General features: G+C 45.7%; 1 protein-coding gene across 7 annotated transcripts; it reads left to right on the forward strand.

Annotated features, from left to right (window-relative positions):
• Nucleotides 1–1,786: 1,786 nt before the first annotated feature.
• On the forward strand, nucleotides 1,787–13,523 carry LOC114031204 (zinc finger protein 501-like). Of its 7 annotated transcripts, none has more exons than XM_027846231.1 (5): nucleotides 1,787–1,982; nucleotides 4,873–4,949; nucleotides 6,567–6,693; nucleotides 7,395–7,511; nucleotides 11,623–13,523. In XM_027846231.1, exon 5 carries the CDS (start codon nucleotides 11,676–11,678, stop codon nucleotides 12,921–12,923), a length of 1,248 nt encoding a protein of 415 aa, XP_027702032.1. In that variant the 5' UTR covers nucleotides 1,787–1,982; nucleotides 4,873–4,949; nucleotides 6,567–6,693; nucleotides 7,395–7,511; nucleotides 11,623–11,675; the 3' UTR covers nucleotides 12,924–13,523. The 7 variants fall into 7 exon arrangements, with proteins under 7 accessions (XP_027702032.1, XP_027702030.1, XP_027702033.1 ...); XM_027846229.1 differs by having other exon boundaries at nucleotides 7,398–7,511; XM_027846232.1 differs by having other exon boundaries at nucleotides 7,398–7,469.
• The last annotated feature ends 8,844 nt before the right edge of the window (nucleotides 13,524–22,367 follow it).

The raw sequence follows: 22,367 nt of genomic DNA on the forward strand, positions 1-22,367 counted from the left end.
GCACTGGATGACAGAGATCATGATGGTCTCAAGTTGAGCTGGATCTCATAAAATGAAATGCAATAGTGATAAAGCCTTACATGTGGGTTCAATACATGAGCTTCACAAATGCAGGATGAGTGAGGCACGATTAGGCAGTATTTTATCTTTTAAAACACTGTGGGGTTTTACAGATTATCCATACTAATGTGAATCAGTAGTGTGACGTGGCAGCCAAAATGGGTAAGGTGGTCTCTGGACACATTTTAAAAGACTGCTCTTTCAGTAATAATAAGGCGCCAATCCCTCTGGACTGTTCCCTGGTCGGGCCCCACGTGGGGAAGGGTTTGAGGGCAGTGATAATCTGCCGGGCTCACAGAGAAGCGCAACTCGGAGGTGAAGGGCCTTGAGTCTATCCTATGAAGCTAGGTCAAAGGAACCGGGATGGTTTCACTGGAGATAAGACTGGGAGAGAGAGTGTGTGTGTGTGTGTGTGTAGGGGGATATTAATATTCAAATAAAATCTAAAGATTTGAAAAGATGTCATGTGCAAGGCTTTTTAAAAACTTTTTTATTATGAACTTAAGAAACATCAAATAAAATGAGTATTTATACACATGACAGAATAGTAAAAGGATTGTACATGTGACTGTGAATCTATTATTTTCTTTTCAAGTACAGTATAAAATAAATTCAAGAAGGAGGTTTCACAGCTCTCCTGCTTATCTGAGATTCTTCCTACCTGTCCTTCTGCTCTTTTCTGTTCTCTGTTCTTATTTTATCACTGGACCTCTGAAATCAGAGACGATCACGGCATTGATCAGAATTTTTGCCTAACTAGAGGCTCGAAGCCGATTTACACTGGGCTCTCCTCACTGGTAGAAAAGACTCCTCAGTACTCAATTATAACAAAATGTGGATCTGTGTCTCTGCTGATTACCTGAGACAGGTGCTCTAACCCAAAGCTTTCAGGGCCTCCCTTCCCTGGCCTTCTACTTCTCTAAGGTGAATAGGATTGTGTGCAGCTCCGTCTCTCACCTGATTGGCTCCCATCCTGTGCGTGCAGCTCAGAATTGGTGGTGCTGGGGCTCTGTTTCGCTCCTGTAGCTGAGCAGATGTTGTTGGCAAAGGCTTCTGGGTCAGTAGAGTATGTGATGATGTCAGGTGCATGAGGGCCATGTACCAAACTCTGGCTTAATCTCCATGGTGCACTTCTATCCGCATGCCTTTCTGCAGCAATCTTTGCACGAATCGCTTCACCCTGAGAAGGAGGTCGATAAGCTTTTATCCTTGGGTGTGCACAGACAAAATGAGCATAGAGGTCTTCTGATCTGCCCCTTTCCTACATCTCAGCTCAAGTCTGTATAAGGTCATGCCCAGTGACATCTGTCCCTGCCTCAATGTCCCTCAGTCTCATCATTTTCTTCTATCTCAGGTCTGCTTGTTAGAAAAATCTGAAACACAAATCTACTACAGGAGTGACTGGAAGCCTTTATTGCACTTCTCGAGAGAGAGAAGCGGGCACAACACACTCTAATATGGCACGCATGCTGGTTCAGTGGTAGAATCAACTTTGAAATGGTAGGATCCATACTCCGAGGGGGAGGGGCGAGGAGCAGCAGCCCAGAGGCCACACCCCCGCCGGCGCAGGCGGCAGGGGGCGGGGCTCACGCAGAGGGCGGGGGCGCCTCGGAAGCCCCGCCCAGCTGACGTCCCGCCATTAGCGCTCTGCCGAGCATGTGCGCGCAGCCGGAGTACTACAGTTCCCAGAAACCTTTTCTCCTCCCGGCGTGGTTACCGGGGAAACGGGGACACGCACCTCGCTAGAAGAGCGGATGGAAGAGCGCGTGGATGGACGTCACTTCCGCCCAGTCTCGCTTGCCCCACCCCCACCCGTTTTCCTGACGGGTTGTCGTTTCCAGCCTCTCACTTCTGCTCTGTCTCCCCCGGCTGCCGACGCCCCCGGGCCGGAGCCCGGCATTTTCCCGCGTTCCCCGGGCGGGGTGAGTTCGAGGCGGAAGGGTTGGGCCCAGAGGGGAGGCGGAGCTCTGGGAGCCTTGGGAGAGGGAGGGGAAAGGAAGGGAACTCGCGTTTGCGCAGTCCGCTTCTGCCACCAGCGTGGCCACGCCCCCTGGACGAGCAGGCGCTCATTGGTCGGCCCAGGGAGGTGGGGAGGAGAATTAGCCAATCAGGAGCGCTGATCCTCCAATCCCTGCTGGCCAGGTCTCCGGTTCTCTGCGGGGAACAGCCTGGGTAGATAGTGACCCTGCGGCCGGTGCCAAGTGCGTGCCTGAGCTGGGCCCCTGGCACCCGAGCCGTCTGTCCCGACGGCCCCCGTTTGCCCCGCAGCACTCAGCAGGACGGCTGATAGGCGCCTCCGCCCTTCGGGCTCCGGCGTGTGGCCGCTGGTATGAGGCCCCTTCTCTTAGATGCAAGCGTTTGCCTGCGGTCAGCCGGGCTCTGACTCGGGGGGCCCCCGGCGTGCCCAACCCCCTGCGCCCCCTGCCACCGCTACAGCAAAACGCAGGCTCCTTTGCAAGGTTGCTTGCAAGCCTGGACACGTTTGCCCCAGGAATAATGTTGGATGCCCTGCCCGGGAAAGGAAACACAAATTGCACGCGGCAGCCGGGGCCCGGGTGCATCTCACCCAGCTGGGGTGTTTGCTCCATGTGGGAGAGGCAGCGGAGGAAAGAGCACCCACTCCCAGGACCCGACGCCTTCCTGGAGAATCCAGAGCGGAGGTTCCCAAACTTATTTGGCCTGCTGCCCCCTTGAAGAATAAATACTCAGTGCCACCCTGGAAATCTACTTTCTTTAATCCTTTAGTGGCTTTTTGAAATTCACGTCATTTCAAAAAATATTTTTGAAGTGACGCATCTTCAATTTAATTTTTTTTTCCTGCATTGAAATTTTGGTGGCACACTGTTGTGTCGTGTCACTGTATACTATTGTAAACAAGTCATCACACTCGTATATTCCTGTGGATGCATGCTTTACTTCGCGACGATACAGACAACCTCGCCTGCCAACCCTTGCTTGTTAAGACCTGCTGGCGGACTTGACCACTGATCTGCTGTAACTTGCATTTTGTGTGTTTATTTGGAAGATAATGTAATCACTATGACTTTAACTCATTTACACAACAGATGAAACATGTATGAATGGTTCTTCAAAATTTTCTTATCTAGGGACCGCTAGGTGGGGCAGTGGATAGAGCACCAGCCCTGAAGTCAGGAGGACCTGAGTTCAAATCTGGCCTCAGACCAAACACTTGACACTTACTAGCTGTGTGACCCTGGGCAAGTCACTTAACCCCAATTGCCTCACAGGGAAAAAAAAAATTTCTTCTCTTCTTTCCCTATGCTTCTACCACCTCTTTATTTTTATTCAACACCCCCCCCCAATGGCTACTGCCACCCCCATGAATAGGTCCAGCACCGCCCAGGAGGCAGTATCCCACTTCGGGAACCTCTGGGAGGGAGGACTCGCTCTCAGCACTACCTACCTGCCCCCTCCCCACCCCCACCACCGGGAGTTAGCAAAGTGGTGGATCTTCTTTTGACTGATGCCGCAGCCAGCCCTCTGCCACTGACCTGGACCAAGGAGACCGATGAGGACTGGCCACCATACGGCCAGAGGCAGGCTCCAAGGCTCCTGTGTGCAACCCCAACCAGGAAGGCCGTGCTGAGCATGCTCTGTGGGTGATGGCCCTTGCTACACCCTTATGCAGAATAAATAAGAACAAATGCAAATGAGCTGCAGTTTGAAAGTGAGACTGCCAGCATTGGAGATGAGGAATCTCGGAGGAGATAATGTCTGAGCAGCCCCTTACCGCAAGAGAGGGAAGGAAAGAGCGAGTGCATTGAAGGCATGTGAGATGGCAGGTGCAGAGAAAGACCAGTCTGCTGAGTGTGGGAAGGACGGTGTGTAATGAGGCAGGAAAGTAGGTGGGGCCCAAATGGGGAGGAGCTTTCCAAGCCCACAGAGGGGCACCGGTTAGTGAGTGACACGGCTAGGTGTGAGCGGAGGGACAGAGGCAGGGAGACCAGTTAGGAGATCGTGGCAGTTGTGCACAGGGCCTGACCGAAGGAGGCAACCCTGTGATGGGTACGTGGAATGTGGAGGTATGGGCATGTAGAGGCTGGGAGCCTTGGAAACAACAACCTGGGCTGCCCTGCATAGGGACAAGGGTCCTGCCTTGTTCCTGCCTTCTTCCTCCCCTCCCTATTGTGCCTCCCTGCTGCACAAATGCTAAGGTCATGGTTGCCCTCCCTGACCCATCTTTCCCACAAAAGCCTTTCACCACCCCTTTTCCCAAAGCCTCCATACCACCACCAGGTCTTCCCACGGCCCACTCCTTGAAAGCCTTCCCTCTTCTGGTGCCGCTCGCAGAATCCTGATCTTCAGGGGCCGGCTTCACGGCTTGTCCACTATAAGGGTTTCTTCTTTCCATTATAAAGGTACTTCACTGGGTTACTGATTGATTACTCTTTCAGCTTATTGGTTTTCCCAGTAGCATGTGAGGCCCTTGAGGATGACATCCGTCCCCAGCACCTTGCACATGGTCTGTATGTAACAATGTGGCACTGGATTGAGGACAGGGGTGGGGAACCTGCCGCCCAGAAGCCACATATGGCCCTCTAGGTCCTCAAGTGCAGCCCTTTGACTGGGTGCAAACTTCACAAAACAAATCTCCTTAATAAAAGGATTAGTTCTGTAAAACGTGGACTCAGTCAAAAGGTCGAATGCAAGGACCTAGAAGGCCACATGTGGTCTTGAGGCCGCAGATTCCCCGCCCCTGGTTTAGGAGCTCTCTTTGACCTGCCAGATTAGCAGGAAGGTGGCTGGGTCTTTCAGGCCCCTGGTCTCTCATGGTTCCATTTTCTTTCCCAGCTCTGCCTTCCCCAAGAAGAGGCAACGTGGAAGAGAAGAGAATGGCCCCAGTCTTCCTAGCAGCCAGGGCCCACCAGGTGAGGGGGTGTTTTCTCTTTTCCTGGAATAACATGTCAGCATTTCATATATTGTCTCATTGCTGATGTATTCTTTAATGGAATGTTCAGTTCTTGTTTTTATGATTTAATATTTTCCTTTCCCCCAATCACATGTAAAAACAATTTTTAATAGTTTTTTAAAATTTTAAGTTCCAAATTTTTCCCTCCCTCCCTCTCCTCACTGCCAACCCCATTGAAAAGGTAAGCAATAGGTTATAGGTTATACATGTGTAGTTATGCAAAACATATTTCCACACTAGTCATATTGTGGGGGGAAAAACCAGACCGAAAAAACCCAAACAAGAAAAATAAGAAAGTAAAAAAGTCTGCTTCGATCTGCGTTCAGACTCTACCAGTTCTGTCTCTGGAGGTGGAGAGCATTTTCATCACAAGTCCTTTGGAATTGTCTTGGACCATTGTATTGCTTAGAGCAGCCAAGTTATTCCCGGTTGATCGGTTGTGGTCCCTTGGGTAACCCTCATTGAAGGAAATGTCATGAGTGAAATTTAATAGAAAGGTAAACCAGGGCACATTCCTCTGAGCAAGGTAATGGTTTATCAGCAGGGGCATAGCCAGGCAATAAAGCAGGCCTAATGACTGCCTCGAATAGCCAAAAGACTTGAATTGAAAGAATTGAAAATGTAACTCATTTTTATAAGCGTAGAACAAAAACAGTACAGGGTAGGTGACATCATGGGATTGATGTTACACTAAGGGAAGGGGTTTTACACGTGGAACTGGGGCCACTGTTCTCTGTCTCAGAAGGATGCTTTATGAATCTGGGGGATCCTGCTGGACCCCGAGGCTATGGATGGTGACCCAGCTGACTCACAGTGCCTGGGAATGAGATAGGCCACCCTTGCTGGGCAAGGAAGAGGTGAGGCTGGGTCAGCTTGCCTGTTTTCACGGATTACACACCGATGCTGTAAGCTGCACGTGCAGGTGGGGCTGAGGTAACCATTCCCATGGAATCAGAATGCTTTGGGGGAGAGATGAATCTCTAAACTTTAGCTCAGAGTTTTCTTTGATTAAAAGTGATCGTGGCAAAGCTTCAGCCTTTGACATCTACCTCACAGAGAAAGACTGAGACCTTGAACTCGTGCATGAGCATTTTAACTTAGAGACAGAGGAGACGCAGCCATCTGGTGTTTGGGGCTCCAGAGTAAAATCCAGTGTACACGGCAGGATCGGTCATTGATTCTCGCAGGTAGCTATCTTGAACTGTCGTCCAGGAGACCCAGGGCTGCTCCCGCCTGGCTCTCAGAGTCCCATCTGGAGCCTGCCCGGGGGCCCTTTCCCAGTTTCTGTTTGGAGATCTCTCGCATGTGAGGGGGCTGTCACCTGCCTCGGGAAATTATTCTGGGTAAGTGCTTCATAAATGGAAAAGTGAAATGTGAGTACAAGCTGTTACTATCATGAATGCCTTGGGTGACAGTTCAACATCTAGTTCAAGCTGAGTAACACCAAAGGCCCCTGGAATGCGCAGAAGCCTGAAGTCTTGAGAAGCAGTCTGTGCGGTTCCTGGCCCCTTCAAGTCTCCAACCTGGTCTGTCCATGGGTAGGCTCTGAGGAAACACAGTGTACTGGGTTTTTCAGAAATCGGTGGCCTTCAGAGACACGGCTGTGGACTTCACGCTGGAGGAATGGGGCCACCTGGACCTTTCCCAGAGGGAGCTGGACCGTGAGGTGACGCTCGAGAACCATAGGAACCTGGTCTGCCTGGGTAAGGCCCTCAGGCTCTCCCGGGACCCAGACTCTGCCCCTTGGAAGGGCTTTGCTTGGTGAAAGGTGGGGTGGGCTGTTGAGTAGTGAGCAGTTTTTATTGGATGTGATCATTTTGTGCTGCTAACTTGTAAGTAAAAGGTTTTGATTTGTGTAGCTGGGTCTTGAACTCTGTTCTCTGCCCCTCCTTCCCCTCCCCACCCCCGGTCTGCCAGGGGAGGGTCTTTACTCCCTGTTCTAGTGAACACTGGGAGGGTCTCAAGTCTGGAGTAGTTATTTTTTGGCTTGTAGAGATGAGGGGTTGCTAACGCTTTTGTGAGGCTGGGCCAAGAGAGGTGCTATCACTTCCCAGGAAAGGTTTGGACTTTTTACAGTGGGAACCAGGCAGTTGATTTTGTTGGCCTGGGTATTTAAGCATGCCTGCTCTCTTGTCCTTAACTCCCAATGCAGAACCCTGAACAGACCTCATCTTCCTACCAGGACTGGACAAATGGAGGAGTTCCCTTTCTGGGCACACATCCATTCTGGGTCCCGTTCCTGACTGTCAGAGGGGCCTTTGAATGTCTTTTGCACACGCCCCTGGGCCTGCTTAGTGATCCCCACAAAAACACACGCCTCTAGGCTAGTGATCCCCACAAAAACAGGGCCTGCAGCTGGAGTCTCAGCTGGTTCTCTGTCCTGAGGACTCCTTTTTTCAATAAGCAGGACTGGCGCTTTCCAAACCTGTGTGATCTGCCAGTCGGAGCGACAGGGAGTCTCCAAGAGTCGGCCGTGCAGGTGAGCGAATCCGGCCGGAGGTGAACCGTGGGTGCTTTCCAGGTAGGATGTGTGTGTGTTCTCACCTCTGCCTCTCAGGGCCAGGCCCGCTCAGGTTCTCAGGCGCCCGACAGGTTGTGGGTGTCTTTGCCATCAGCTCAATGCCCCGCTGGTTGTGGCCTCCATTTTTAGGGGGCGAGGACCTGGCATCTGCATTTAACCACAGGCAGCTTCTACTCAGGGATATTCGCAACGAGACGGAGCAAGAACAAACAGAGAAACGTGTTGCCTCAACGTCTTAGTCTCTGAGGGGAGGAAGTAAGCCCAAGTCCTAGATAGCATTGCTTCCCCCAAAGTCACACCCAAAGGAAGGCATGTCTGCTGGATGAGCCCTCATCTCAGCTTCTGCTGGGGAAAGAAGGCAGGAGGGAAGAAAGAAGAGAGGCAGGGAAGGAGGGAGGGAGGAAAGCGAGGAAGGACAGAAGGAGGAAGGATGGGAGGAAGGAAGAAGGGAAGGAGGGAGGGAGGAAAGCAAGGAAGAAGGGAAGGAGGAAGGACGGGAGGAAGGAAGAAGGGAAGGAGGGAGGGAGGAAAGCGAGGAAGGACAGAAGGAGGAAGGATGGGAGGAAGGAAGAAGGGAAGGAGGGAGGGAGGAAAGCAAGGAAGAAGGGAAGGAGGAAGGACAGAAGGAAGGAAGAAGGGAAGGAGGAAGGATGGGAGGAAGGAAGAAGGGAAGGAGGGAGAGAAAAAAGAGGAGAGGGGAGGGGAAGGTGGAAGAAAGGAAAGATTTATTAAGCACCTACTATACTCCATAAGTGCCAGGCACAGTGCTAAGCCTCATTTGAGCCTCACAACAACCCTGCAAGCTAGGCACTGTTATTATCCCCATTTTACAATTGAAGAAATTAAGGGAGAGAAAAGTTCAGTGACTTGCCCAGGGTCACACAACAGATCTGAGCACACTGACTCGGGGCTCAGTGCCATCCGCTGGGCCACCAGACTGCCCAGGAATTAACAGGCCTTTCCTTAATTTGCTTGGTGCATCCGTCTAAAAGTAAGAGCTAGTACATCTCAGAGGCATTCAATAAAATTGTGCAGACTTGAGTAGGCAGCCAGGGTGGATTGTTGGGCAGGGCGGCTCGCGTGTCTTCAGATGCATGTGAAAACTGGAGAGGGTGAAGCCTGGCAGTGTTGGGGAGGAGGAAGCATTGACGAGGCCAGGGCTGTCTGTGAGGTGACGTTGACTTACTTGGAAGGTTTTATTGGTTTTATTTACTCCTGTTATTTCCCTCCCTCATGCTCTGCAGCAGCTTTTGCAGATACTTTTGGAAATTGTGTTTTAAATGACGCAGTTCTGGTGGAGATGTTTCTGGCAAAGATTTTCCCAACCTGTTCCTTTTTTTTTTTTTTTTTTAATTAGAGGTACTTGGATTTTTCTTGGTCAGCAACCATTTATAAGATTCCATTCACTTATTTTAAAGATTATTCCTGTCATTTTTTATACCATAGTCGATTCCCCAAATGCTTCCCTGCCCCCATAGATCCATCCTTTATAACACAAGAGAAGTCAGGCAGACTCCGCGTCTCATCAGAGACACCATTTTATGTCTGGGCTTGGAGAAGGGTTATCAAGTGAGTAGAGAGAAACGGCCCTGAAGGAGAGAGGAGAGACAAGGTCAAGAGAAAAGTCCAGACCGTGAGGGCCATCTGTGTTCCGCCGTTTCATTCATGTTTTCGCAAAGGGCTTAGAGCCACCATCCTTTGCTTTGCTTTCTCTTTTTGTATTGATGCCTTTTGTATCACACCCTGTTAATGTCCAAATACAATCTCCCCCACCCCGCCTCCATCGGGGCAGGTCCTCACCCCCTCACCCCTCGGCTGGTGCAGGAGCTGCTTGCTCCCCCTGCCACAGCGTCTGCCTGAAGTGCAGATCTGACCCTGGTCCCTTTTTCAGGACGCTCCAACGGCTCCCCAGCGCCTCCAGATCAGATGTAAAATTCTGTGGCATGCAAAGCCCTTGGCAACCAATCCCCCCTCATCTCTCCACTCTTCTGCCCTGTACCCCCTCCCCGGCCGTGACATCGTCTCTGGTGCAGGGACGCCAAACTCCTGGATGTCCCTCCTTTTCACGGGCTGGTGAAGCAAGCATGCCACCTGTCTCCACCATTACGTGGCCTATCACTAGAAGGGCTAACAATAGTAGTAAGAGAAGTACAAGTTGGGGAAAGAAATTTGTAAATGGTATGATGGTTTATCTAGAAAACCCTGGAGAATCAGCCTAAAGTTGAGAAGATGAATAGCTTTGGCAAACAGGATTAAAAACAAACCTACCAAAATTGACTGCATTTCTTTATATACCTACCAAAAGCCAACAGCTGAAGCTCAAAATAAAAATCCCCTTTAAATTAAGTACAAAATGCATAACAACCTACAAAGCACTGACAGGTTTATATGGATATAAGCACAAAATAATTTTCATAGAATATATATCTCATTAGAGATGTATTCAGTGTCCATGAATGGACCATAATGAAAAGCATGAAAAAGGAACAAAAGAATGAAAAAGAATTTATTAACTGTTTGTTGCCTATCAAACATTTCAGATCCAAGTACAAAACCAAAGACAACCCCTGCCTTCAGGGAGCTTACATCCAAAGGAAGGCATATCTGCTGGATGAGCCCTCATCTCAGCTTCTGCTGGGGAAAGAAGGCAGGAAGAAAGAAGGGAGGGAGGGAGGAAGAAAAGCAAAGAAGAAAGGAAGAAGGGAAGGAGGGAGAGAAAAAAGAGGAGAGGGGAGGGGAATGTGGAAGAAAGGAAAGACATTCCAATAAGGTGTTTCTCAACAAATACAGGTGTGGCCAAGGAGGAAGATTTTGGTTTGCAAAGCCACCGAGATGGTGAGCAGAGCTGTGCAGGAGTCAGTTGGGATACCCGCTTTCTGGGAGCAATAGCAGTATCGGTTTGATGGTGGTTCTGGAAGTGGAAGGAAATGTGCTGGGGAGGGTGTATGAAGACGGCCAGGAAGTAGACAGTAACATGATACGCAACCGGGCCAGCCTGAACCAAATTCCTTTGTTCGGCTTTCTAGCCTCCTTACACGGTTCTCCCCTCCCTGGACTCTGTGCCTTAGTGACAGTGACGGCCTCTTGGCTCTTCCACAAATGTGAAGCATCATCCCCTGACTGCAGGCATTTTCGTTGGCCGACCCCCGTACCTGGAACAGTCTCCCACTTCATCCCTGCCACCTGGCTTCCTTCCAGTCTCAGCTAAAGGCTCGCATTTTACAGAGCCTTTCCTGGCTTTCTTTAACCCTAGTGCCTTTCTACTGAGACCACCTCCCCCCCCCACCCAGTTCATGCTGCATATACCTTGTTTCTGCACACTTGTTTTCATGGTGTCTCCCCACATCAGGTTGTTAACTCCTTGAAAGCAAGCATGTTTCTTTTTTTTTTTTTCCTTTTCTTTGTATCCCCAGAGCTTTGCATAGTGCCTGGAGCATCGTCAATGCTTAATCAATGCTAGATGACTGACTGACTGACTAAAACAGTAGGGCAGTTGAGGCACTCACCATTCAGGATAGCTGGGGCCCAAGAGCAGATGTTCCAGAGCTGAAAGAGCCTGATTTCTAGTCTGTGTGTCAGGGCAGCAGTCAAGAAGATGGGGAGTGAAGTGTTGGGGGGATTGTAGGAAGAAAAATGAAGCGTGGTGGGGGTCACGTTAACATAATAAAAATAACATAAATTAAAGGTATAAAGACATGCTAATCAAATTATTAAGGAAACATGTCACAAAATTAGACCACACAATAATGAGTGAGAATAGGGATTAAGGAAATCTAGCATCACAAAATCTCAAATTTCTAATTACCAGAACTATCACGTAACTAGTTTAAAATAGAGATGATTAATAGAATGAATTGGAAAGCCTAGACCTAGAAGCAAAGGAATACTACAACCTAATTTTGGATCAAACCAAAAACACTAAATGGGTTATAGGGACCCTATTGAAGAGGGAAAAAAAAAACCTGCTTGTCAAACGAGAGAGAAGTTTGGGATGAGGGGAGCAAGGGGAGAAGGCTGAGAAAATAATTGTTCTTTATGGCAAATACGAAAGAATGGAGTACACAAATAGTATGTATGACAGGGGAAGTTTACATTTTTTAATTTCTTTCAGACTGGGAGACTCGCCATGAATCCAAGGAGTCAACTCAGAATTTGGGCACTTTCATGGAAGAATCATCTGAGGAAAGACTTAATATGAGTGTTCCTTCTGTCTCAGAGTTTCAAGAAGCCTGGGAATCTGATGCCAGTTTGACAAAGAAGCAGAACAATGAGAAGAAATATTCTTGGCAAGGAAAAAACATTCCACAGGAATTTCTCAGTAAATGGAGTGGCCATGAATATAATAAGTATGGTAGAAACTTCAGTCTAGGGCCAATCCTTTTTCCACAACATAGAATTAGAAAGAGTTTTGATAAATGTTATATATACAGAAAGAGCATCAAACAGTATTCAGATGTGAGAATATATGATAAAATATGCTCAAAGAAGCTATTTGCAGAGAATAGAGAATGTCAAGAAAAATGTGAATCTAATTATTGTGGCAAGGCTTTTAGGCACATGTCAGAACATAGGCTATATCAGATGAACCATACTGAAGATAAAGAGCATAAATATAATGAATGTGGGAAAACTTTCTGCCCAAGAATCGACCTTACTGAACATCAGCTAAGTCATTCTACTCAGAAACCCTATAAATGTAATGAATGTGGGAAGACCTTTAGCCAAAAGGTAGGACTTAACCAACATCAGACAGTTCATACTGGTGAGAAACCGTATGACTGTAATGAATGTGGGAAGGCCTTCCACCTTAGAGCACAGCTTACTCAACATCAGAGAATTCATACTGGTGAGAAACCTTTTGAATGTGACCAGTGTGGGAAGGCCTTCAATCACAGCCGAGAACTTAAACGACATCATAGGATTCATGCTGGAGAGAAACCTTATCAGTGTAATGAATGTAGGAAGGCCTTCCGCCTGAGCATACACATCACTAAACATAAGAGAATTCATACTGGACAGAAACTTTTTGAATGTAATGAATGTGGAAAGGCCTTTCACTTGAGTGCACAAATTGATAAACATAAGAGACTTCATTCTGGTGAGAAACCTTGTAAATGTAATGAATGTGGGAAGGCTTTTATTCACAGAGTAGAACTTAAACAACATAATAGAATTCATAGTGGGAAGAAACCATATGAATGTAATGATTGTGGGAAAGCCTTCTACTCAAGTACAAACCTTACTCAACACAAGAGAATTTACACTGGTGAGAAGCCTTATGAATGCAATGAATGTAGGTTGACATTCTGGTATAGTGCAGGCCTTACTCAGCATAAAAGAGTTCATACTGGTGAGAAGTCTTATAAATGTAATGTGTGTGAGAAGACCTTTAGTCATAAACCACTAAAATAGCATAATAGAATTAACACTGGAGAGAAACCTTATGAGTGTAATAAGTATGGGAAGGCTTTTAGTCAGAAGATAGGACTTATTCAACATCAGACAATTCATAACTGGTGAGAAACCTTATGAATGTAATGAATGTGGAAAGGCTTTTAGTCAGAAGATAGGACTTATTCAACATCAGAGAATTCATACTGGTGAGAAACCTTTCCAATGTGACAAATGTGGTAAAGCCTTCAACCATAGCCGAGAACTTAACGACATCATAGAATTCATACTGGAGAGAAACCTTATAAATGTAATGAGTGTGGAAAGGCCTTCAGCCAAAAGATAGGGCTTACTCAGCATCATACGATTCATACTGGTGAGAAACCTTATGAATGTAATGAATGTGGGAATGCCTTCTGCCTGAGAGCACAGCTTACTCAACATAAAAAAGTTCATACTGGTAAGAAACCTTATGAATGCAACGACTGGGATACTATTCCACGTGAAAACAGAGATTAGCCAACATCAAATAATTCATACTGGACTGAAACTTTATTACTGTAATGAATGAAGACTTTCTTCCAGAGTAAAATCCTTCTGTAATATCAGTTTATACTAAAACAAAACAACAATAACAACAAAACTGTGTGTAATGCATGTGGCCTTCTTCCAGAACACAGCTTTTGAAATAGATAATTCATGTTGGAGAAGAGTCTTAAGAATATAACAGTCTTGAGATAGATTTCAGAATTATGATGAATTACGGACAATTAGGCAAGTGAAACTAAAAGAAAATGTCATAAATGATGCAAATCCCTATCTACTTTCCTTGCAGTCCTATTCATACATTTTTCTCCTGTAGTCCCCTAACAGTTTCCTCCCACAACCTCTGAACTTCCCAAGATTTACATTTACTGAGGAAATTAAGTCAGTATGAGAAGCATTTGCTCCCTCCAACTCCGTCAAAAATTCTAAGAATTCCCAACTGTTTTGTCATCCTTTCAATCTTAGAGGAAAAGGTATCCTTCTTTGCTAAGGATAATGCCTTTTCCACTAATCTTGTTCCTTTGTACTGTAGGCCATTAGTCCAACAATCATCTCCCCTTATGCATTTCAAATCTCTTTCCTCAGTAAGCTCTTTCCCAACTGTTAACAATGTCAGTAAGCAATTATTACTTGAGTGTGCTATGCAAGCCATCTTGTTAAGTGCTGGGGGTAGTAAGTCAACAAGCACTTATCAAAGTGATTATTATATGAAGCATCGAGGAGTACCAAGCTCCACATGCAAAAATGATGTCCATATGAGATATATACCATCCAAATGGAAGGTAGTCTCAAAGGGAAAGTGTTGGAATTGGGAGGGGAGTGGGAAGGGCCTCTTATAGAAGGTGGGTGTTGAGCTAAATCTTGGAAGAGGGCAGGCAAGCCAGGAGGCTGAGGTGAGGAGAGAGGCTGCTCCAGGTATGGAGGACAACTGATGAAAAGCCAGGGAGTAGTGATACAAAAACTAAACACAGTTCCTGCTTGGCAGAGAACTCTGACAAGCTATGGAGTGAAGAATGGTTTCTGATGGGATATGGCCCTGGAGTTGATACCCGAGAAGGTTAAAATGAAGAGGAAGTGCATGGAGCATTGGGGATGGATTGTGAAAAACACTGGCAGATGAAATGTTTGTGTGGGGGCACAGCTACTAGGCTAATGGGTTGGGCGGACTGGAACGCAAAGGGTCGTGATGCATAGTGATGCTGGAAAGGGAGAGTGGAGCTAGATTGGGGGAACCTTAAATATCAGGCTAAAGATTCTTTAGATCCTGGAGTCAGTGGAGAGCCGATGAGCATTGGAGAGCAGGGCATTGGCATGGTCAGACAAGTTTGTGGCAGCTTCGTCGAGTGTGGATGAGAAAGGGAAGAGCTGGGAACAGAGAAGCCAGTTGGGAGACTTGCAGTAATCCAGGTAGAGGTGAGGTCAGCTGCTCCAGTAGTAGCTGTTGTCATCTTTAATGAGAATCACTGAATGAAAAGGCACATGTTAATCACTTACGGTGGGACAATCACTGGCTCAACTCTGGGAACACATATACAAAAACAAAGGCAGTCCCCGACCTCAAGGAGCTTACATTTTAACGGGAGAGACAACACGCCAAGAGGAGTGGTAGCCAAGATTGGTGAGGAGAACCATTGGGGAATAAACGGACATACCCCATCCAGGAACAATGGCAGGGTTGGTTTGATTAACAGAAGTTAGGAGTGTGTTAGGAGTCAGGAAGATGAGTCCAAATCCTGCCTGTGTGACCCTGGACAAGCCACTTAAATTCTCGTGGCTTTGGTTTCCTCATTTGTAAAATGGGTATAGCAAACTTGCCAAAGAGGATCAAATATATGATCCTTAAAGCGTGATATACATGCTAGCTATACTTATTACTAGGGGCACGTAGATGGCCCAGTGATAGAGTGCTGGGCCGGGAGTCAAAAAGACCTGCGTTCAAATCCAACATAAGACACTTACTAGCTATGTGACCCTGGGCAAGTCACTTAACCTCTGTTTGCCTTAATCCATTGGAGAAGGAAATGGCACACCACCTCAGTATCTTTGCCCAGAAAACCCCATAGACAACATGGTCCATGGTGTCCCAAGGAATTGGACACAACTGAACATCCAAACTTACTCCTATTCTTACTAGCAGAGGGAGAGAGCTCCTGACACTTCTCTGAGCTAGATGGCCTAGGCATGGAGTCAGGGAGACCTGAGTTCAAATCCAGCCTCAGACTCTTCCTAGCTGTGTGACCTTGGACAAGTCACTTCACCTCTGCCTTAGTTTCCTCAAGTCTAAAATGGGGATGACATTGTCTCATCAAAGGAGATGAGCTTAGCACAGAATTCTGGTGCCATATGGTGCTCATTCCCTTCCCTTTCTCTTACTATGATCATTGAGTGCGTAGAACAGGTGGTACTAAGAAGGCAGAGGGGAGGAGGGAATGTGTCTCACTGGCTAGGAAGTTGTCAAGAATTTTAATTTATTTTTTTTCCCCACGATTCACAGGTTTTATTAGTGCTCACTTATAGTTGGGAAAAACACAAATGTTGCCTCAGCGTAGGCTTTGTTCCCCAAATCCTGTCAACAAGGACTTTGAGCTGCTGCATTTTAGGCACATTAGGATATAGTCTTTTGGTGCTCAGAATGCAATGACATTTCCCATCGTAGTCCCAGGTCAACTAGAGGCTCTGCTCAATCTTCTTTCTTTTCAGGGAAATCACGATTGCCACATTAACACAAGACAGAGTGACGCAGCTGGCTTTTCACATATTCATGGACAGCTCTTCAACTGAAAAGTCTTTAGATTTTCATTCATTTCAGCTGTAGTGAATTGACTGAAGTACCCATGTTTTCACAACTAAAAATCAGTGATACCTTTGCTGGTGATGTTAACATTTTTAAAAATTCAACATTTAAGCACCACCATTCTTGGATAGAGTACTGGACCTGGAGTCAGGAAGACCTAAGTTCAGCTCCAGCCTCAGATGCCAGCTGTGTGACCCTGGGCAAATCACATAACCTCATTTGACTCAGTTTCCTCATCTGTAAAAATGAGCTGGAAAAGGAAATAGCAAACCACTCCAGTATGTTTGCCAAGAAAACCCCAAATAGGGTCACAAAGAATCAGACACAACTGAATAAGAACAAATGGCCATCTTTGCACAAAATTTAGGCATCAAACGATATGGATTAGAATTCTTCATTCATGGAGGTAAATTTTACTTGACTGGCTTTCGACATACTATATGGGCATGCATTATTCAGAAGAAACAGGATAGGTAAATGGGAGTAAATCTCTGGCAGACTGCCCCCACATCTTCCCTTCTCCCTAACCTTCAGTCTCCTATCAACTTTATCCTTCCCTGCTGCCTACAAATACACCTGTTACCCCATCCTTAAATAACTTCACTTAAAAAATTCAAGCTCTATCTTATCTCTGTAGGGGCAGCCAGGTAGAGCACTGCATAGAGCACTGGGTCTTGTGTCAGGAAGACCTGAGTTCCAATTCTGCCTCAGACACTTTCTAGCTTTGTGACCCTGGACAAGTCACTTAAACCTCTGTTGCTTCAGTTTCCTCAACTGTAAAATGGGGATAATAATAGCACCTTCCTTGCATGGCTGTTGGGAAGATCAAATAAGATAATAAGGTGCTTAGCACAGTGCCTGGCAAACACTATATGAACGTATTACTCCTTTTTCTTTCCTTTCCCCCTTCATCCCTTTCTCAACCAGACTCTCAGAAAAAGCTGTCCTCACTTGGTTTTTGTTTGTTTGTTCGTTTGTTTTGGTAAGGCAGTCAGGGTGAAGTGACTTGCTCAGGGTCACACAGCTAGTAAGTGACAAGTGTCTGAGGCTGGATTTGAACTCAGGTCCTCCTGACCCCATGGCCAATGCTCTGTCCACTGCAGCGCCCCCTAGTTGCCCCTGTCCTCATTTGTTGCTTCTACATTCTTCCTCTTTCCAGATCTTTGCAATATGGGCCCTGATTTTATCACTAAACTGAAACTGTTGTCTCCGAAGTTAGGAAGCTCAAATAAATATTAAATTGTGAATTTAACTAACAGCAAACAAAGTGGGCGTTTCCATATCAGTAGAATTGAAAAAGACATGACATAGCCAATCTTGATTCTGGGCAGCTTACTTTTCCTTTTAAGTATAGAATCAACCCAATAGTGAACTTTCAGGCAGCCCTTGCTTGTGTTCCCTTTTGGCCTTCTTCTTGTTCTCTTCTGTGCATTTAACGTTGACTCTCTTTTCTTTCCTTTTTTCGGAAGGGAGGGGCAATCCCGTCTTACTGACTGACCAGCTCTTCTCCCTCTTCCCACGTCCCCTCCATTCAACAAACAAACAAAAAACAAAAAACAAACAGAATTAGGTAAGAAACATGCTAGTCAAGCAAAACAAATCCCCAAATTTACCTCGTCCAGAAATGTCTATTTCATTCTGCACTTTGCATTCATCGCCTCTTTGTCAGGAGGCATTGGGCCTCTGGAATCTTGGCTGGTCATTGGATTGATCCTGGTTTAAGTCTTTCAAGATTGTCAAAGGAGCTCTTCATAAGAAAATATGAAGTTGCATTGACAATTACTACAGAATGTATAAAACAACTGGAATTCCTCCTGCCAAGAATCATTCAGAAATTCTATTTCTAATACTACAGAACACTTCAGAAATAAAGGAAGATGGATAATTGCAGAGATATTAATTGCTCACGGTTAAGTCCTGCTTATATAATAACATAAGAAGACTACACAAATTAATTTACAAATTTAGTACCATACCAATCAATATACTAAATGATTTCTTTTTTTAATTATTTCTGATTAATTATTTTTAGTTTTCAACATTCACTTCCATAAGATTTGGAGTTCTAAATTTTCTCCCCCTCCCTCCTCTCTGTCCTCAAGACGGCATGTAATCTGATATAGGCTCTACATGTACATTCATGTGAAATACATTTTCACATTAGTCGTTGTAAAGAAGGATTAGAAGCAATGGAGAAGCCACAAGCAAGAAGAAACAAAAGAGAGAGAGAGAGAGAGAGAGAGAGAGAGAGAGAGAGAGAGAGAGCAAATGGTATGCTTCAGTCTGCGTTCTGACTCCACAGCTCTTTCTCTGGATGTGGATAGCATTTTCCATCGTGAGACTTTTGGAGATGTCTTAGACCCTTGCATTGCTGAGAAAAGCCAAGTCTATAAAGTCAGTCATCGCACAGCGTTCTCCTGGTTCTGCTCACTTCATTCAGCATTAGTTGATGTGAGTCCAGGTTTTTCTGAAGTCCACCTGCTCATCATTTCTTATGGAACAATAGTAATCCATTGTTCATCTATTCCCCAATTGATGGGCATCCCCTCAATTTCCAATTCTTGGCCACCACAAAAAGAGCTGCTATAAATATGTTTGTACACGTGGGTCCTTTCCCCTTTTTATGATCTCTTTGGGATACAGACCTAGAAGTGGTATTGCTGGATCAAAGGGTATGCAGTTTTATAGCCCTTTGGGTGTAGTTCAGAATTGCTCTCCAGAATGGTTGGATCAATTCACAACTCCACCAACAATGCATTAGTGTTCCAATTTTCCCACATCTTCTCCAACATTTATCATTTTCCTCTTTTGTCATGTTAGCCAATTTGATAGGTGTGAAGTGGTACCTCAGAATTGTTTTGATTTGCATTTCTCTAATCAATAGTGATTTAGAGCATTTTTTCATATGACTATAGATAGCTTTAATTTCTTCATCTGAAAACTTCATATCCTTTGATCATTTATCAACTGGGGAATGACTTGTATTTTTATAGATTTGACTCAGTTCTCTATTTTAGAAATTAAGCCTTTATCAGGGACACTGGCTGTAAAAATTCTTTCTCAGTTTTCTGCTTGCCACCTAATCTTAGATGCATTGACTTTGTGCAAAAACTTTTCAATCTAACGTAATCAAAATTATCCATTTTGCATTTCATAATGTTCTCTATCTCTTGTTTGGTCATAATTAATCTGACAGGTAAACTACTCCTTGCTCTCCTAATTTGCTTGTAGTCTCATTCTTTATGTCTAAATCATGTACGCATTTTGACCTTATCTTGGTATACAGTGTAAGATGTTGGTCTGTGCCTAGTTCCTGCCATACTGTTTTCCAGTTTTCCCAGCGATTTTTGTCAAATAATGAGTTCTTATCCCAGAAGCTGAGTGTCTTTGGGTTTATCAAACAGTAGATTATTATAATCATTGACTACTATGTCTTGTGTACCTAACCTATTCCACTGATCCACCACTCTCTGTTTAGCCAGTATCAAGCAGTTTTGATGATTGCAGCTTTATCAATGGTTTCTTTATAGAAGTGGATAAAATGATAAAATTTATCTTGAAGAAAAAGTCAAGCATCTCAAAGAAAATAACGGGGGGGAAGTAGTTATGAAGGGGGCTTGGCTGCATCAGATCTCAAAGTCAAGTAGAAAACAGTAATCATCAAAAACTTTGTTATTACTTTAAAAATAGAAAAACTGATCCGTGGAGTGAATTGGGCAACCAAGACCATAAGCAGCTGAACATAGTAGCCTAGGGTTCAGTAAAACCCAAGGACAATGAGGTAAGGATATCCTATTAGAACAAAAACTATTAGAAGTAAGGCAGAAATTTAGATCATTGGCTTAGATGGGTGATCTCTGAATTGGCATGTTTAATGGGCTTTTCCTAATCCTCCTCTTCTTGACTTCTCTGTAGCATTTGACACTATTGACCTACTTTTGCTCCTGGATGCTCTCCTCTTTTTTTGTGATACTACTCGTTCCTGGTTCTCCTCCTATCTGCCCAACCACTCCTCCATCTCTGGTGCTGGGTTCTTCATCCACGTTATACCCATTAAATGTGGGTCAGTCAATTAGCACCTACTATATGCCAGGCATGGTGCCAAGCACTGGGGATAAAAAGAAAGGCAAAAAACAGCCCCTGCTGTCAAAGAGCGGGGTAGATTGTATGCAAACAACTATGTGCAAACAAAGTATCACAGGATAATGTCAGAGAGAAGGCACTAAGATTTAGGACTGGGAAAGGCTTCTGGCGAAAGGCTGGACTTCAGCCAAAATGTGGGGGAAGCCAGGAGGGAGAGAGGAGGAGGGAGAGAGGACCGGGTTCCATCCTGCACCTTCTTCTCTCTGTAGTGTCTTGCTTGGTGGCATCGTCTCCCAGGGTCCGATGACTCCCACAGAGATTCAGCCCTAGTGTTCTTCCTGAATCCTGCATCACCAAGTGTTTATTGAACATTCTAAACTGGATCTGAAACTCGGTGTGGAAACAGAGTTCGCTCATTGTCTTTTCCCCAAATCCAACCCTGTTAACAAATGGCTGTCCAGTGCCCCACCTTCCACCCTCAGGGTGCAGATCTGCCACATCTTGGAGAGCAGGCCCTCTTCCCCTTGCCCAGACAGTTGCAGTGGTTTCCTGTTCAATCTCCCTGCCCCTAGTTCCCTTTCTAACCCACCTTCCACTCAGTTGCAGAAGTGGCTTTTCCTAAAGCGTGTTATCCCCCCCTGCCCCCTACCGTACTTCAGGAAGTTCCAGTGAATACTCAGAACTTCTGGATAAAATAAGCATTCATTTGGGCATTTAGAGCCCTCCACCACCTTGCCCCACTCTACTTTTCCAGTCTTACCAAAGTTATTCCCCCTTCCATGCCCTCTCTAGTTCAGCCACACTGCCCTTCCTTGCTGTTCCTCACATCTAACACCCCTTCTCCCATCTCTGCCTTTGTCCTGGCCACCTCCCCCACAGCTGAAATGCTCCCCCTCCTCACCTCCACCTCTAGGAATCCCTGGCTTCCTTCACAACTCAGCTCAAACATCACCTTCTGAGACAAATGAAAAGCCCAAGAGACTTTCTGAGCAATTAATAATTTATTAATTAGGCTGGCAAATAATCAATAACTTGATGGTCAGTGGTCTCTCTTGGCAACCAGAGACAAAGACCGTGGAGATCATGGAAGGCTTAAATACTTTTGGAAAAGTAGGTGCCCCTGACGGGTGGAGATCAACCATGACTGGGCAATGAGGTTGGTGTGGGGAAGGGGCGGGGTTGGACATATTAATGAAGAGGTGAGCCAAAAGTCTTCAGCTTCTTCTGTGACTCTACAGCCACATCCCTGGAAAGCAAAATAGAATGAAGATGAACATTTATTTGGTCATCAGAATGCCCAAGCTTGATCCTGGAGAAGGTGTGGCCAAATGCCCCGCCTCTTGTCATGCAGGAGGGACTTGGGGTATTGGAATGCTACATGCTGTCAGATAATCTAAGTCAGGGGTAGGGAACCTGCAGCCTCCCCACCATATGTGGCCCTCTAGGCCCTCAAGTGTGGTCCTCTGACTGAATCCAAACTTCACAGAACAAATCCCCTTAATAAAGTTTGGATTCAGTTAAAGTGCTGCACTTAAGGACCTAGAGAGCCACATGTGGCCTCGAGCCTGCAGGTTCCCCACCCCTGGTCTAAGCATTGCTTTCTCTTAGCTTTCTTTCCCCTTTGTTACAAGGAAAGTCTCACTGCAAAGGGGAAGATAGAAGGATCTATTTGGAAATGATCGTCATATAAAAGCAAAACCCATTGATGGATGACACCTTACAATCATTAACAATTTTACTTTAAAAAAAAGCAAAAAGTGGAAGTCCTGGGTGGCTAGAATGAAACCTTTTTCTCCCTGTGGCCTAAAAGCAGGGAACACCTAGACCCTAACATTGTTTACATTTCAGGGGCAATCATTCTTTGGGATAGTTTGGCTTGACTTTTTTTTTCCACATGGGAAATTTTTATCTGTAAGGTTGGGATGTTCCACACCCCCCCCCCCAAATAAGGAAATGCACACACAGACACACTAGATAGATAGATAAAGATATAGATAGATAGATAGATAGATAGATAGATAGATAGATAGATAGATAGATAG

The sequence above is a fragment of the Vombatus ursinus genome, unplaced genomic scaffold (assembly GCF_900497805.2).
Source record: "Vombatus ursinus unplaced genomic scaffold, bare-nosed wombat genome assembly UNPS02015098.1, whole genome shotgun sequence".
NCBI lineage: Eukaryota > Metazoa > Chordata > Mammalia > Diprotodontia > Vombatidae > Vombatus > Vombatus ursinus.